This window comes from Topomyia yanbarensis, chromosome 3, assembly GCF_030247195.1.
Source record: "Topomyia yanbarensis strain Yona2022 chromosome 3, ASM3024719v1, whole genome shotgun sequence".
NCBI lineage: Eukaryota > Metazoa > Arthropoda > Insecta > Diptera > Culicidae > Topomyia > Topomyia yanbarensis.
The window spans coordinates 101,008,346-101,025,006 of record NC_080672.1 but is presented as its reverse complement, the minus strand read 5'-3'; the positions used below and the strand labels follow the sequence as shown (position 1 = coordinate 101,025,006).

General features: G+C 43.7%; 2 protein-coding genes across 3 annotated transcripts; both read right to left on the bottom strand.

Moving 5' to 3' along the window:
* Positions 1-8,816: 8,816 nt before the first annotated feature.
* On the bottom strand, positions 8,817-13,221 carry LOC131692322 (uncharacterized). Of its 2 annotated transcripts, XM_058979305.1 has the most exons (3): positions 9,191-13,221; positions 9,046-9,109; positions 8,817-8,975 (listed from the first exon to the last, which is right to left on the bottom strand). In XM_058979305.1, exon 1 carries the CDS (start codon positions 12,624-12,626, stop codon positions 9,465-9,467), a length of 3,162 nt encoding a protein of 1,053 aa, XP_058835288.1. In that variant the 5' UTR covers positions 12,627-13,221; the 3' UTR covers positions 8,817-8,975; positions 9,046-9,109; positions 9,191-9,464. The 2 variants fall into 2 exon arrangements, with proteins under 2 accessions (XP_058835288.1, XP_058835287.1); XM_058979304.1 differs by having other exon boundaries at positions 8,817-9,109.
* Positions 12,654-16,343, bottom strand: LOC131687104 (uncharacterized). The gene is made up of 2 exons (XM_058971144.1): positions 16,092-16,343; positions 12,654-16,010 (listed from the first exon to the last, which is right to left on the bottom strand). The coding sequence occupies exon 2, from the start codon at positions 15,687-15,689 to the stop codon at positions 12,654-12,656; it is 3,036 nt and encodes a 1,011-aa protein (XP_058827127.1). The 5' UTR covers positions 15,690-16,010; positions 16,092-16,343.
* Positions 16,344-16,661: the final 318 nt, after the last annotated feature.

Sequence of the window (16,661 nt, the reverse complement as noted above, 5' to 3'; positions counted from 1 at the left end):
TCCAACACAAATTGCACAACTAGAGGACACCAAGCGAGTTGGGATGTTAACGCATTTAGCGAGCCATATCAGGTTTAAATGGGACATGATCATTTGATTCCCACGATTTGCGAAGAAAATAATGGTCCACTGTGTCAGAGATTCGCATAACACAGCAAGGGCAAAACCCAAAATGCTCCGTGCGCGACTGGCATATTTTAGACCCTCCAATCATTAAGTCCTCGGCACGGAACTACACCTTGACTTAGGGTCTCCTACTTTCAGTCGCCTCCTACGACATGGCAGCAGGACTCCAGTGGCTCAATTCTAGGCCGGATACCACACGGCCTCTGGGCAGGTTCATCTGTACACATCGAAATTTGATAATCGAGACTCAACAAAACTTCACCGAACTACCATCAGCCGAGAGTCTCTGCAAACCCCCAGCCAACAAAAATTCGGCAAAATTAAGTGGATCATCGGTGAAAAAAATCGGTGTGTAGAGTGAACGTTCCGCTGCGTAATGCAGCATACTGGGGAGTTCGCCCGACTCTTCCCAGGCTCCGTTCGCTATTGAGAATGTTTTAAACCCCCTCAACAATTTTACCCATAGCACGGGTAGCATGACACTATGGAATTGGGGTTCCCTGTTTGGTAGATTTTTACCACTGAAACAGGTAGTCCGTAGTGTAATTCTTAGCCGGTTGAAACAACCACTACCGACACTACATGGCTTATCTAGGCTGTTCGGTGAAAGAAGCTGACATTGAAGAACAGCTTCCATATTTAGATGGGCGAACAGCCGCAGAAGGAAGGAAGGAAGGAAGGATAACGGGAGGAGAGGGATTTGGGCTAAGCGCTTATTTAAAGGCGGCACTGGCTCGCCTTGTCAGGGCTGCTTTAGGGCATGTGGTATTTAGGCCTAGGACGTATAGGGCCCACTACCTCGTCCTACCACACCCGCAGTCAGCCCCCGCTGCTGGTTCGGGTCGCGAATCACAACTAGTTGCTATCGCGATTAAGCATTATCCACCACCTATGACCCGCCCGGTTGCTTGCAGCTCAGCTTCCCACGTAGCGTTCCTCCACCACCACGGGGCCCGGGTGATTACGTTTTTCCATATAACAATGCCCAACCCTAATGCCTACTAGGTGAAGGTGATTTAGATAAGAGAGAGGAGGCTCTGAAGAGAGTGTTTGAGGGGGATCTGTTGAGGAACTTTGAGGGGAGTTGGCTTGATGGGGGGAGTTGCTTGATGAGGCGGTGGGGTTCAGAAAGGGTGGTGTAAAATGTCGGGGGGCAACGCCTCGCCGTATACCCCTAGCCGCGCCCCTGTTAAAATTCAAAAAAACCTATACAAGTCCAAAAAAAATGCCGGAATTAGGTTGACGATTTTCAGAGTGATTGAAAACCTTCCTATATGGAAAAGGCAAAAATGTGCCAAAGTCCAAAAAAGTCTTTTTCAAAAAAAAAATTCCGAGATTGCATCAAATCTCGACGTTTCATGCATTTTAAAGACATTTGGCATCAAAAATACAAATTCGACTTTGAAATTTTCCTTTACTCCCCCTTTCAGCATTATTCAGTTCCTGTTTAAATGGAATCATAAACCGTCGTAGGTGGCCAATGTGGTCAAAGCGACTTTGGTTAGTCATTATTGATCTAGACTGACAAATCAAAGTAATTTTGCACCCATTCCAATAAGTTTTGCATCATTTTGATATCATGATGGTACCAGTTTATATGGGAATTTGCTGTTTGGCTGCACTCTTCAACCCGTAACTCCGGACCGAAAGTCCAATCAATAAAAAATTCAATAGCAATCGATGGGAAAGTTATACCTTTTACTTAATACTAATTTTATGCAAATTGGTCCAGCCATCTCTGAGAAATAGAGGTGACGTTTTTTCACACATACACATACACTCATACATACATACATGCCTACACAAAAAAACAGGAACAAAAAATTATAATAAATTGATAAAACACCCATCAGCGAACAGGCGCAGTCGAGGAGCCTAAGCTCTAAAGGGCGAACACGAAATTATTGCAACACCGAAAATGTCATGCCAATTTTCTTATAATGTTTAAAATCAAACCAAAATTTTAGGGTAGTTTTATACATATATTTACTTCAAAAATCAAAAGAAAAGTTAATCGATAGAGTCTTGAGTGTAAAATTGAACGCATTTTCGCTTGATGCCCTCCATCAAAGTCTTTACAGTGTCATCCGGTACCAGTTTCTCAGTTTTTTTCCATTTTCTTAACATGTTCTTCTCGTCTTTGACTGTCTTCTTGCTCTTCCGAAGTTCCCGCTTCATCATTGCCCAGTACTGCTCCACCTGGCGCAGCTCCGGATAGTTTGGCGGATTCATGTCCTTTGGAACAAAATGGACAGAATTGGCCTCATACCACTCCAGGACACTTTTAGAATAGTGGCATGATGCCAAATCTGGCCAAAATAGCGGAGCTTCGTCGTGCTGCAGCAAGAACGGCAAAAGGCGCTTCTCGAGGCACTCAGATTTGTAGATCTCGCCATTTACTGTGCCCTTTGTCACGAAAGGCTCACTCCTCAGTCCGCAAGACCAGATGGCCTGCAAATGAGATATTTGGAGGTGAACTTCGACATTTCCTTCTTCTTAAATTTGTCGTCCACATAGAACTTGCTCTTGCCGGTGAAAAACTCCAACCCCGGAATTTGCTTAAAATCGGCTTTTATATACATTTCGTCGTCCATCACACAGCAGCCATATTTTGTCAGCATCTTCTCGTAGAGCTTCCGTGCCCGAGTTTTAGCCGTCGATTGTTGCCACTCATCGCAGTTTGGGAAGTTCTGTACCTTGTATGTATGTAGTCCAGCTCTCTTTTTTGCATTCTGGACGTAGCTCTGCGACATGCCGATCTTTTTAGCCAAATCACGGCTTGAGACGTTGGGATTTGCTTTAATCATCCGCTTTACCTTTCCCTCCGTCTTTTTGTTCTCCGGTCCCGGTTTTCTTCCAGCTCCTTTGCCGTGGTCCAACGTCAACCGCTCCTGGAACCGCTTCAACACTCTGGAGACGGTTGAATGGTGAATGTTCAACATTTTTCCCAACTGCCGGTGCGACAGGTCAGGAAATTCCAGGTGTTTGGAAAGAATTTGTTCTCTCGACTCGCGTTGGTTCACCTCCATTTTCGTTGAATCGAAAAACACGACTTCGAGTTTGACATCATGTAAACAATAGACATCAATGAGAAAGTGTGTCCCCTCCTGTAGTAATACTCAACGGTGGTCCCAGGGGGAAGAGGATACGGAGATACAGGAGGTTGAGGTTTAGTCAGTACATACATACACACAAGGGGGCAGCAGAGACAGGAAGGACAGGAGTATAGGTGATTAACGAACGTTTGGATTGGGCTCTTCTAAACCTCTAAGAAAAGCCATAACTCCGAAAGCAGCTCCAACGAAGCGAGTCTGCACCGCTTCTGCTAAGATTTTAGGATTCCAATAATCCAAGATCTTGGCAATAAAAGCACTCTAGCCCAACCAGAGTGCCAACCGACATCTTAATTAAGGCATACCAGTCATGGCGAACGCCAACGGACAGGACACGGCTCACGAATTGGACGATGACTTTGGGCTGACAGGCGTGCTGTTCTACTCCCTGAGTAAGGAAGGATGACACTGACTTGAAATGGCGTGTGGGCCAACAGCATGGCTACCTCCGTCCCGACAAAACCCTGGCAGGTCTCCGGGTACGTTCGAAACCCGTCATCATTTAGTTACTGGTACCAGGTTCGGCTGGAGCATTCCCGATTTTATGCCGAACTGGCTCTGAACACTACTTCTCATAAAGGATAGTGTCAATTCTTGCATGACCTCCCTGCTCGCATAGATAGCCATGGAATCACAAGCGGCGGCTATGTACAACGAGTGGAGATAGCGGCCCGGAGTTGGGACCCAATAAAAAAGAAGCAAAACAAAGAAACTCACACATACGGAGCAAAAGCGCTGCATGCCGTGAAGGAGTATGACAAGGAAACGTGTAGGGCAGATGTAGCTGAGCGAGCATTGGCGTCGGTTACGGCTACTATCATCCTAGTCCCTCCGAAACAGCGTACAGAGAAGCAGATTGGAGTGGACACGCCGGTACCCATGACTCCAAAGAGGATAAGATAATCAGACAGAGAAAGAATGACCGGAACGGTGAGAATGAAGAAACGGTGAAAATTCACCTTTCTTGGAAACACTGAGAAAAGATATGTCCTCAAGCATAAATCGAACCTGCGATCTCCCAGTCTCCAGTTGGGTGCGTTAACCACTCCACCATCGAGGAACTGTGATGTTGCCATCACATATTCCCAACAGTATCGTGATCACCGCCGCAGCCTCCAATACCTCCCAATTGACCAATCGACCCCCAAAGAAACTATGTGCGATGTCGCTTTGATCGCAGAGCCGTATCAAGTCCCCCCTGATAACGGTAACTGGGTGGCGGATAGATTGAGAACGGCTGTGGTACAAGTTATGGGCAGATTCCCCATTCAAGAAGTGGTAGAACACTCATATGAGTGCTTGGTGATCGCCAAAATCAACGTCGTCTTTGTGTGTAGCTGTTACGCTCTTCGAAGGTGAACAGTAGAGCAGTTCAGCCCAATGCTGGAGCAGTTAACCGAGCAGTTGATCGATCGGATGCTGGTAGTCATTGGTCGTGACTTCAACGTACGTACGATTGTGCAATGAAGGTTCTGTTAGCACATTTCGGAGAGACATGAGGGAGTCTATCATCGACGTCACATTTTGTAGTCCTTCATTGACGGGAACATGGATTGGAGAGTATGCGAAACGTATACGCATAGCGGTCACCAAGCGATTCGCTAGCATATCGGTCAACGGAACCCTGCTGCAGCACGGAGAAGGATGATCGGCGAGCGAAAGTAGAAGACGCAAGCCATCAACAAAGACCTCTTCGTTGTCACATCGGCCGAACGGCGGGAGCAAGAACGTGGATGCGGCTGACCTATTAAAAAGGATTGTGACGGCTTGTGACCCACAATCAAGGTTGCTGATTCTCACAATGAGACATCCCTCAGATTATATACATTTCATCAAAGACGTGCTTGTGCTATGCGAAACCGCTTTCCGTTCGTTCTCGAAGGGAAGTGAATACGAGAGAATTGTTGCTTTTCGTGTTTATGCTTCTTCCACACTTTCTCTCGCCATTCGGTGAGTTACGCACCTTGGCTAACCGAACACACGTCACTCGTTCTCTTTTAGCGTCGGGCCACGAATTTGGATCGGTTCACTCGGCAAGAAAGCTATTCGCTTGCGCCATATGCTCAGCTTAACCCAAACCATCCACTCACGATGAACGCTCGAGACGATGCTTTCTTCGGTGAGCTGATGCAGCTAACTGCGAGAAATGGATTTTCTGTTTCTGACTATTATCGTTACAGTTGAAACCTGGAAAATCCAACCAACAACAGTCGTTTTTTTCTCTTGTTTAGTGCTAATCCATGATGTCGGAAGCAGTGCATAGCGCATCATTGCACGAATACAGCGCACTACTTCCGACGTGATTGCGTTGTTTAGAACCAGAGAAAATACGATTGTCGCTGGTTGGATTTTCCAGTTTCAACTGCAACCAGAATATGGAACTTACGATTCATGTGCACCGGGGGAGTTTCGTGCATAGATTTTGCCCTTTCCAGCCTATTAAAATTATTAGTTGTCAAGAAAATTATGAAGTTAGGTATAACCTGTGCACTTTTTTATGAGAGCTGCGTCTCATCATCTTTATGGCCGAGGCAAGGATTATAAATTACACTAATAATTATTTGAGTTCTTCGTATAAATTTTGCATTGCAAGCCAACAGCTCGAACAGGCTATTTACCAGTTCGTTTCGCTGTGCTGTGCACGTGCTTTTTTGAAATTTATATTATCCCCCTCTGTAATCATGAATTAAACGTGCCGCAATGAATATCTATGATTGTAAAATCTTATAAAAACATCTAGGAACGGCTAAAAAGTGCGCCACAATTGAGGGCATTAAAGATTTGCGATAAGGGAAATAAAAGTAAACCATAAGCAGGAGGAATCTAAGGTTACTCGAATGAGCGTTAGGATTCGATGAAAAACGGTATGTTTTTAGGAATTATCTCTAGGGCTACAGAAAGTGTTAGTATATTCGATAGTTTTCTATATGATTTTGCTACATTTGATCGACATTTTGTAAGATTTTTATTGTAAAATATTGTAAATTTAGCAAGTGACATTTCCTTTATGGAGGCGCCACAAAAAGAGTTTGCGCTGTACATCATGACTTTTAATCTACTAGACCAACCGTTTGGAAATTTTGCGCAGTGCTTTTTCATGTATTTCTCCAGGTATCTACCTGAGTCACCTTTTATATGGATACGCGATTTAGCAAAATGTGTCAACGTTATGGATATAAAATGGAAAATTTTGAATTAACGTGTTAAAACTACGTAGAATTTTTTTTTGTGATGTTACATTTTTGCATAACAGCTGGAAGCCGAAAGAACACTCAATTTGTTATTGATGTAAAAATAATATAATAATTGAAAATGAATGCTCTAGTAGTTACCTGGGGAACGATATGAAATCTCTGCGAAGTTTCAAAACAGTTGGCCCAGAGGATTTTGATGTATGATGTATACCACGTATTTGGACCGCACGCTTGCTCAATTTTGAAATTTTGTGGTGAAACATTGCGAATATATTCAAGTAATGAATTATTATATAAACATTAACTGAATGATCAAACACTCTCTATATCGCCACAAAATTATAATACAGCTTCGTAGCCAAAGACATTATCAAACCCTACAAAAACCCCCAACCTTATCAGTAAATTATCCCTTAAGGTTAATGTTGAATGCGTATGACACTGGACATCTGTTCTGTTCTGTTTTGTTCCAACTCGTACACAGCCAGTATTGAAAACCATCCTGAAAAACACTGAGCTTATTCTGTAGTGTTATTCTTGTCAATATTAATATAAGAAGCATATTTTCATATGTAGCCAATATTAAAACGGCCAGCCCTACTGTGCAGAGTTGAGTTAGAAGATGTTTCAAAATTAGATGGCGATTGAATTATTCATTCAATGAAAAATTTAATAAACGAATTGTTTTGAATCTTAGAGGAGTAAAAAACGACCGACCGACACTGGATATCAGAACAAAAAATAAACTAATATGCCATTTTCCATAATTCATTTATTAATAAACAAAAGATGTAGATTAAACAAGTTCTGTCATCAATCTAACAAAGATCGAGTAATTTCTAGCTGTACAGTGTGTCATTTTTCTAACTCTGCTTCGAGCACCATGATGACTTCGGGCCACAAAACATTATTCATTTTGAGGAGCATGATATCTTTTATCATTTTGTCCCCAAGCCGCGTTCTTGAATCTGTAATTAGGAGTTTCAACTGAATAAATAATCTCTCTACGGTCACTTGTGTAGAGGGAATCGAAAGCAGTGCCATGGCAATGCGGTACAAGCGAGGATTGGAAACTTTTCGCTGTTTCCAATATTTGAATATATCGAAGTAATCAGATATTGGGGAATGTGTGCTAGTTGATGACAGTGCAAAAGCATTAGTGACTTCTTTTGCTGAAAATGCAGTGATGGGAACATTCGGGCGAGTTTCCAATTTGATTATCTCCGTTATGAAGGAATCTGAACTGTTAGTTGATGGACTCAGAGTGACAGTTTCTTCCTGAAATAAGTTCGTGAGATACTCCTCAACGAAGTCATCGGAAGTCTTGTCATCATTCAGGTCACTGCATTTTTCTTCATGTAGGCCTGCAAGGTCGTTCAGTCGAGTATTGAACGACATGAGGTATTTCTGAAATCAACACCAGACTAAGAGAAACAAAAGTGCTGAGGAAAACACGGAGTCTATCGGTTCTTTTTTATTATTTCCCCTTTTCTTTCTTAAATAAGCAGGAATTCAAGACATGTGGATGGGAGTCAAAGGAGACATAAATGGGAGTTAGAAATGAAGGTAGAAAACTACAAAAATGGTAAGTTTTTTAGTACACATGTGTTATGTTATATATACAAATTGAACCAATATACTAAATACGCGTCGATTTCCTGCTTAAATGGAATCGAAAGTCTTACTGTAATGTTACAATCCAATTGATACAAACATTACAGTAAGGCGGGGCTAGTTGATGGAACGATGACCTCGGAACATGTCTGGCACTGTACACGAAATGGGTCATCGGAAAGTCAATTGAGCTAACACCTTCCTAAATCCGTGAACCAAGTTATTTGCATGAATTTTTAAATACATGCAAACATCTTTTTTCTGTAAATCACTACCAGCTAGTGGGAGATAGTATGGTTAACATACACACACACATGAGGTATTTCTGAAATAAAAAAATCCAATTTTCAAATATCTCCAAATATGCGCAGCGTTCGTTACAACCAACCTGTATTTCGATTTTTTCATCGGCACTGAGACGATTCGACCCAAGGAAATTAAATCTAGGCTCAATGTATAAACATGCTTTAAAAGGCATGCTGGTACGTAGTATCTTCGATCGTTTGTCCATAGCAACGAGCAATTTTCTGGCTAAGACATTGTTTTGCGATTGATTGACTGCGTTCAACTGTGCTTGGCACAGTAGCCAATCTGCGTAGAATTGCGATACTGGCACATGATCTTTCTGCGATCTCAATGTGAGGTAGAACAACGGCTCAAAGGCACCACAAAACTTATTTATGAATGACCATTGCCGAGAGAAATCTGAAAAATTATTTATATATTAGTTATACGATATACCGTTACGGCTTGAAATATTTGTAAAAAATTCCGTAGTCCGTTTTTATTCAGACGAAACTCGAACTGAAATCGAATATATTTAATCCTTTTGTGCATTTAATATTAAGTAGCTTATCTTACAATAAATTTCCTCCCGAGTGTCTTAGACAGGCAATTGCACTCCTGGAGATAGTTTCCAGGTAATCGGCTGAACGATGCGAAAAGATTTACATAAATATAATGCAACTAAAGCATAAATTCAATGTACTAATGCTTACGGTAATGAAGTTTTATAAGTAGTACTCGTACCCGTACCGCCACAGTTGCTCGAATTAAGACTTGCTAAATTATTTGTGGAAAAGTATAATAAATTGTAAATAATATAATTTGCCTATACGGATTATTTCCTGATATGGCTATTACCTTTAGCTATAACAACTGATTTCAAACGTTATTTACGGGTTTGCTAAGAACGCTTTCTTCATAGGGTGATTTTCAGTTTTAACCTAACTTCAATCGCACAATATGATTCAATTGATTGGTTTGTTTACAAATTGCTGTTTCTCATATCCGATCTACGTTGAGGCGCCGCCTTGCTCCAGCATACTCACGCCACGCCGCATCGGGCAGTTAAAGCGGTGATCACAGCGAACGAGGGGTTTGGTGAAGAAGTTATTAACACCCCGACCCGTAATGCCTATCCTTGGTTGGCCTTACTACCTTCGAGCACGTCCAAAAGAGCCACCTTGATCGCCGGCCTTTGAAGGGTACCCGCATTGGTTTCAACATCTACCTTGCGCACCTGACCGTCGGGCCCCTCGTATACCTTAATAACACGCCCTCGAATCCATCCGTTTCTTACCGATTCGTTGACCACGATGACAAGATCACCGGTTTGCAGCGGTTTAGTATGCGAAAACCATTTTGTTCGCCTCGCAATGGTTGGAAGGTAAGCTTTGATCCAACGTGACCAAAATTGATTCAGAAGATGTTGCATCAATTTCCAATTCGTTCGCAGAGAAGTTTCTAGCTGTATTGGAATTTTATTTGGATTGTTTCCCCCCGCCGAGCTCATAAGAAGAAACTTGTTTGGAGTAATAACTTCTTGATCAGGCGTTTCCAACGGCACAAACGTCAAAGGATGGGAGTTTATCATCATCTCCACCTCAGTCATAAGCGTCACGAATCCTTCGTCGTCCAGCTTATCGCGATGTGATAGCACTTTGAATGCCTCTTTGACGGACCGAACTTTCCGTTCCCATACACCACCCATATGGGGAGCGGACGGTGGAATGAAGTGCCACTCTGTTTCAGCATTGGTGAATATGCCCGCCAATTCACGGTTAATGTTTTTGATTTCCTCGGCTATCTCCCTTGCTGCTCCACGAAAGTTGGTACTATTATCGCTGAAAATCTGTTGAGGGGTTCCTCTTCTGTCAATGAATCGACGTAGTGCCATTTTACAGGACTCCGCAGACAGCGAATGTACCACCTCCAGATGAACGGCACGTACCGTGAGGCAGGTGAACAATGCCACCCATCTTTTTACGTTAGTTCTTCCTCTCTTCACTACTAGCGGCCCAAAGTAGTCCACACCTGTGAACGTGAAAGGGCGTATATATGGACAGACTCGCACTTGAGGGAGTGGGGCCATTCTCGGTTCGCTAGGTCTGGCTCGATAGACACGGCACCACATACATTTTTTCACAACCGTACTAATCAGCGAACGTAACTTTGGCACGTAAAATCTCTGCTTGATCTCATTTAGCACTGTCTCTTTGTTGCCATGACCATAGCGTTGATGGGTGCGAAGTATAAGTAGTTCCGTCACGTAGCTTTGCCGAGGAAGGATTACCGGATTGCGGAAGTCAAAACAGTAGTATGTGGCCTCCGGATCGATTCTACTCTCCAGTCGTAGAACACCATCTTCGTCTATAAATGGTGACAAAGCCTTCAGAGTGCTAGCGTTTGCTAGTTGTCTGTGCTGGTTTATCGGTAGTTGAGCATTAGATTTTAGAATCTTTATTTCTTCGCGATACGCCTCAGCCTGGACCATCCGCCATAAACTTCGTTCCGCAGCCTTATAGTCTTCTTGATTCAGTAACGCAATGCGGGTTTGCACTGGTGTTCTTTTTTGTAACCGGCATTTGTTCACGAAGTGATGAACATAGGCCAGCCTTTTCAACAAGTCTTCGAAGCGAGAGAAATCTGAAAAGGCTACGACAGTTTGATCTTGAACTTCTAGGTGCACGTGAACAGCCCGTAATTCCTCAGTCGGTTCTTCGAAATTAAATTTACTCATTGGCCACTGTGACTCTGGAAGAAGAAGGAAATCTGGACCGCGAAACCAACAGCTATGAGGGTCGAAACATGGTCCACCACCCCATTTTGTTGCTTCATCAGCGATGTTCATACGAGTCGGGACCCAGTGCCATTCTTCAAGTTTGGTTTCGGTTAATATTTCTGCAACCCGAAATGCTACATAGGGGCGATATTTTCGAGGGTCTGCTTTGAGCCAAGATAGTACAGTCGTTGAATCGGTCCAGATGAACCGTTTCTGAATCGGAAGGTTATGGGCGTCCGATATTGTTTTCATAAGACGTACACCCATCACGGCAGCGTTTAGTTCATTTTTCGGGATCGTCTGTGGTCGTAGTGGAGTTACTTTTGCTTTGGAGGCTACCAGAGAACATCTTGCAGTACCATCACCATCGACGATTCGAAAATATGCAACACAGCAATACGCCAACTCGCTCGCATCTACGAACACATGCAATTGTAATGATTGGTAGCTATGTTGATCGTAATTTGGGAAGTAGCATCTGGGGATCTTGACTCGGTCTAATTCTGGTGTCAGCTTAACCCAACGTTGCCAGCTAGCGAAGTCAGCATCTCTAATCGGATCATCCCACCCAATTCCAGATCTCCACAGGTCTTGAATGAGGATTTTTCCGTGGATTGTGAAGGTAGCGATTATACCGAGTGGATCAAAAAGGCTCATCACAACTTGAAGCACTTGACGCTTAGTAGGAATAGTATCTCCAGTGAGCAGCAAATGAAGATCTGGTCGGAATTGTGCGGTGAATGCAAAGACGTCCTCATTTGGAATCCAAATCATACCCAGTACTCGCTCAGCCACTGTAGTTTTCTCAGACGTGAAATGTTTTATTACATTGGAGGTTTCTCCCCCGACCCGTGTGAGAACCTGCTCCGAGTTTGACTGCCAGTTCCGGATCTCAAAGCCAGCCTCACTATGAATTGTCCGAACGTTGCATGCCAAGCTTACCACTTCCTCGACGGTGTCTCTACTATCCAAATAGTCATCGACGTATGTGTTATTAATAATAGCTAACGACGCCTCTGGGTAACGATCGGCGAATTCCATTGCATTTGTATTCTTTACATACTGCGCCGAACACGGAGAACAGGTTGCTCCAAACGTGGCCACATCCATGACATAGACGTCCGGGGCAGATGCTGTATCAGTTCGCCACAAGAACCTTTGCGATTGTCGATCTTCTTCTCGAATTAATAGTTGGTGAAACATTTGCCGAATATCACCCGCTATGGCAAATTGCTTTTGGCGAAAACGACATAGAACCGATAAAAGGGGCGTATGTAGATCAGGTCCTTTCAATAGAGCGGAGTTGAGAGAAATTCCTGCGACCGTAGCGGCGGCATCCCATACAACACGAACTTTATTGGGTTTGCGGGGGTTTCGAACTACACCCAGTGGTAAGTACCACACCCTCTTAGAATTCGTCTCACGTAGCTCTTCGGTGGTTGCTTTATGGGCGTATCCGCGTTCCTGATATTCGATAATTTGTTCAGAAACTATTTTTCGCAGTTCCGGCTCCATTTGAAGTCGACGTTCTAAACATTTAAGTCACCGTGCAGCCATCGGATAGCTATCTGGAAATTCGACTTCATCGGTCTTCCAAAGTAACCCAGTCTGAAATCTGCCGGAATCTGTTCGTTTTGTAGTTTGTTGGAGAATCCTGCGCGCTCGTTGATCTTCATCAGACTCTGGTATTACCAGGTTACCAGTGCCAACGTTGTCCAGGGCAAAATAATTTTCTACCAGATCATTGAGCTTTTGATTTTCCAAACAGTTACAGACATGAATCATGACTCGATCGATTCCGCCATGTTCACGTTGTCCTCCATATATAGTCCATCCCAAACGCGTTTTTATGGCCACAGGCTCCGTATCTCTCCTCTCCCGTTTTTTTTGTGGCAGTTTCAGTCGCGCATTGTCGACCCCGATTAAGATCCTGGGTAATGCCTTGCTGTAGCCCTGAATCGGAAGACGACGCAGGAACGGAAATCGATGGGAGATATCCTGGTAGTCCAAACTTTGTCGGGGTAGCCCAAGATTCTCAACCGTTCTTACGTTTTGTAGGAAATATTCTTTCTTGTCAGTTCCAGATATGCTTAGTTGAACTTTCTTCGAACGGGATTCTTTCCTCGTTAGATTGCTAGTCCATCGGAGGCACAGTGGACTTTCGATTCCATCTAAACCAAGTTCATTCGCTAGTCCATCTTCTAATAGAGTCAAGTCCGATCCATCATCGAAGAAAGCGAAAGTATTCACCGATTTGCCTTTATTGTGCAGTATTACCGGTAATATTTTAAAAAGGGTTGATGTCTGATGGTGGCAGTGTGTAGATACTAAGGCTGAAGGACCTGGTCGAGCGGAGTCTTCTGATAAACTAGGCTTGCTTGAATGCAACAGTTTATGATGTAGTTCCTTACAACCCTCAACACCGCAGGGTTGCTTCGTTCTACATGGCCACTTGCCGTGCCCAGTTAAACAGCGATGGCACAGTGCATGATCTTCTACGAATTTCATTCGCTCGGGGTAAGTGAACATTATGAACTTATCGCAGTTGCGAATCCTGTGATCAACTCGTTGGCACGCGTGACAAGGTCTTGGGTTCGAATCGCTACGATTTGGAATAATAGATTCAGTTACTGTCTCCGGCTCTATCTTATTTTTGTCGTCCATCGAATGTGCGTTTAGAAAGCCATCTTTTTCCTTTTTCGTGCCACGCCGAGGGCTATAATCCATATGGATGGAATCCGTTGGGAGGCTCACTTGGCAAGCGGCCGTTTTGATGGACGATGTGTAGTCACTAAACGCTTTTAGGGATACTTCTGAAATTCGCTGACTATAAAGACCCCAATCTAGACGTAAACTAGGTGGTAGTTTACCTACCAGTTCTGTTAGCAACATTGGATTTGAGAGATGAGCGTGGAGACTGGCTGCTTCGATGTAAGTTACAAGGTTCTTCACCTCCCGACCAAACGTGACTAACGTTTCAAGCTTGTTGACGTTCGGAGATGGAGCGTTTCGTATCCTCGACAGCAAACAGTGGACTAGCTGCTCGGGACGTCCGCATTCATCTCGCAGTGTATTTATAATCTCTGGGATTGCGGAGGGTAGTGTGAGAATACTTTGCACTTTTTCCCGAGCACTTCCTGTTAAACTTTTTTGCAATCTAGCAAGGTTTTCATCAGGTTGTATTCCACACATGGCGGTAGTCGACTCAAATGAGCTCAAAAACATAGGCCATTCCAAGGGGTCCCCAGCGAATTTAGGCAAATCTCTGCTGACAACATGACGTGCTGCGAGTTGTTGTGGACTAATAACTCCATCCGTTAGCCAAGCTGACTGTGGCGGCGGGAAGCAGCCCATCGTTGGTGGTGGGTAACATGCTGACACATTGGTTGGCGGTATCGGCTGTTGATATATGTATTGAGCTCCCAATAAAGGGTCTGGTTGAAAATAATGTCCCTCGAACCGCTGTTGATTCTTTGGCAACGCTTGTGTTTCATTCGCTTCCGTGGATACCGCAGGATGTTGCGGATTTACATTCGCATGTGAATTCATACTAAACGGTGGTCCGGTTGCATTAGGAAACCTCGTCGTTGGAGGAATGAAAGATCGACCCACATGCAATGCCGGATACAACGAAGACTGACCTGTCCATATGGGTTGCTGACAAGCCGATGGGTTTTGAGTCATTACCAATGGTTGCGCTGTAGAGTGAACATCAAACGAAGGACCCAATTGCAAGTACGTTCCTATCGGACGGTCTGGAATTGATGGTACTGTTGCCCCTGAGGATCTTATCGGAGGCCGCATTAGCTGTGGCAAACCATACGGTGTGTTAGGTTGATATTGCTGTTGTTGTTGACGTCTCTCTAGGTTATTCGACAGTACTGGGACATATGATGTCAATGTTTGTGTTGTGGGTTGGTGTGGTATACCATGATCCATTATCGGGTTACGTTTTATGATGGGTGCAAGCGTGTACACAGGCTGAGTCGTCGACATCGTGTTTGCCAAGGAAAGTTGCAGTACGGGACAAATAGCTTTAGGAACCACACCTGTTATAGCTCCTGATGTTGAAATTGGAGTTGATGTGCTTGTGACTAACGGGTTGGCCTTCCCAACAACGAAGTTTTGTTCGGCAACCCAGTTGCGTACATCACTTTGACTGTGACGGCTGCGGAAGCTTTTCAGGCTACCTCTTTCCTTTTCAGCCTCGGCATCAGCTTCAAGCTGGTGTTTCTGAGCCAAAAACTCCCGTTCCTTTTGCGCCTTTTCCTTCTGAAGTTTATCTTCCAGAGCTTTCTTCTCCTCTAATTGCTTCAGTCTCAGTTGGGCGCTCATAGTCGTTCTTACCGAGGTAATAGAACCGCAGAATGTGGAACAGTGGCTACATCTCCACGATCGGTCGGCGACTGTTTCCGTTACACCTGCGCAACCAATATGCCACCAGGTATTACAACCGTCACAGGCCACCATGTCCTCGACATGGTCAGGGCGGTTACAACCCTTACAGTTGAAGGTTGTTTGCTGCATCGTATCTTGGAGGGCGTTCGTGGTGGCGGTCCCGGCTCCTGGAGTGTTCATCCCTCGTTATTTTCGAGATTGTAAAAAATTCCGTAGTCCGTTTTTATTCAGACGAAACTCGAACTGAAATCGAATATATTTAATCCTTTTGTGCATTTAATATTAAGTAGCTTATCTTACAATAAATTTCCTCCCGAGTGTCTTAGACAGGCAATTGCACTCCTGGAGATAGTTTCCAGGTAATCGGCTGAACGATGCGAAAAGATTTACATAAATATAATGCAACTAAAGCATAAATTCAATGTACTAATGCTTACGGTAATGAAGTTTTATAAGTAGTACTCGTACCCGTACCGCCACAGTTGCTCGAATTAAGACTTGCTAAATTATTTGTGGAAAAGTATAATAAATTGTAAATAATATAATTTGCCTATACGGATTATTTCCTGATATGGCTATTACCTTTAGCTATAACAACTGATTTCAAACGTTATTTACGGGTTTGCTAAGAACGCTTTCTTCATAGGGTGATTTTCAGTTTTAACCTAACTTCAATCGCACAATATGATTCAATTGATTGGTTTGTTTACAAATTGCTGTTTCTCATATCCGATCTACGTTGAGGCGCCGCCTTGCTCCAGCATACTCACGCCACGCCGCATCGGGCAGTTAAAGCGGTGATCACAGCGAACGAGGGGTTTGGTGAAGAAGTTATTAACAATATTAAATAACTAAAATTGTTGATGTACGAGCATTTCGATTCTTTACCTTAATCTTAGAAAAATACAAATTCTTACCAATATCCGGATCATTGGTTTGAAGAAGCGCCAAAAATGGAGTGCTTTCTAGTTCCTTGAGGTATCCCAGTAATATGTACCATATATTCCACCTTGTTTCACAAACCTTCGGTTGTAGGGCAGTTTTATGGAACATGAACATTTGGCGATTGGCTTTCTTGTGCATTCTGAGGCATTTTTTGTTGATGTTCGAGAGGCGAGTTTTGTACTCTCGCAAGACGTCCCATACAGCCAA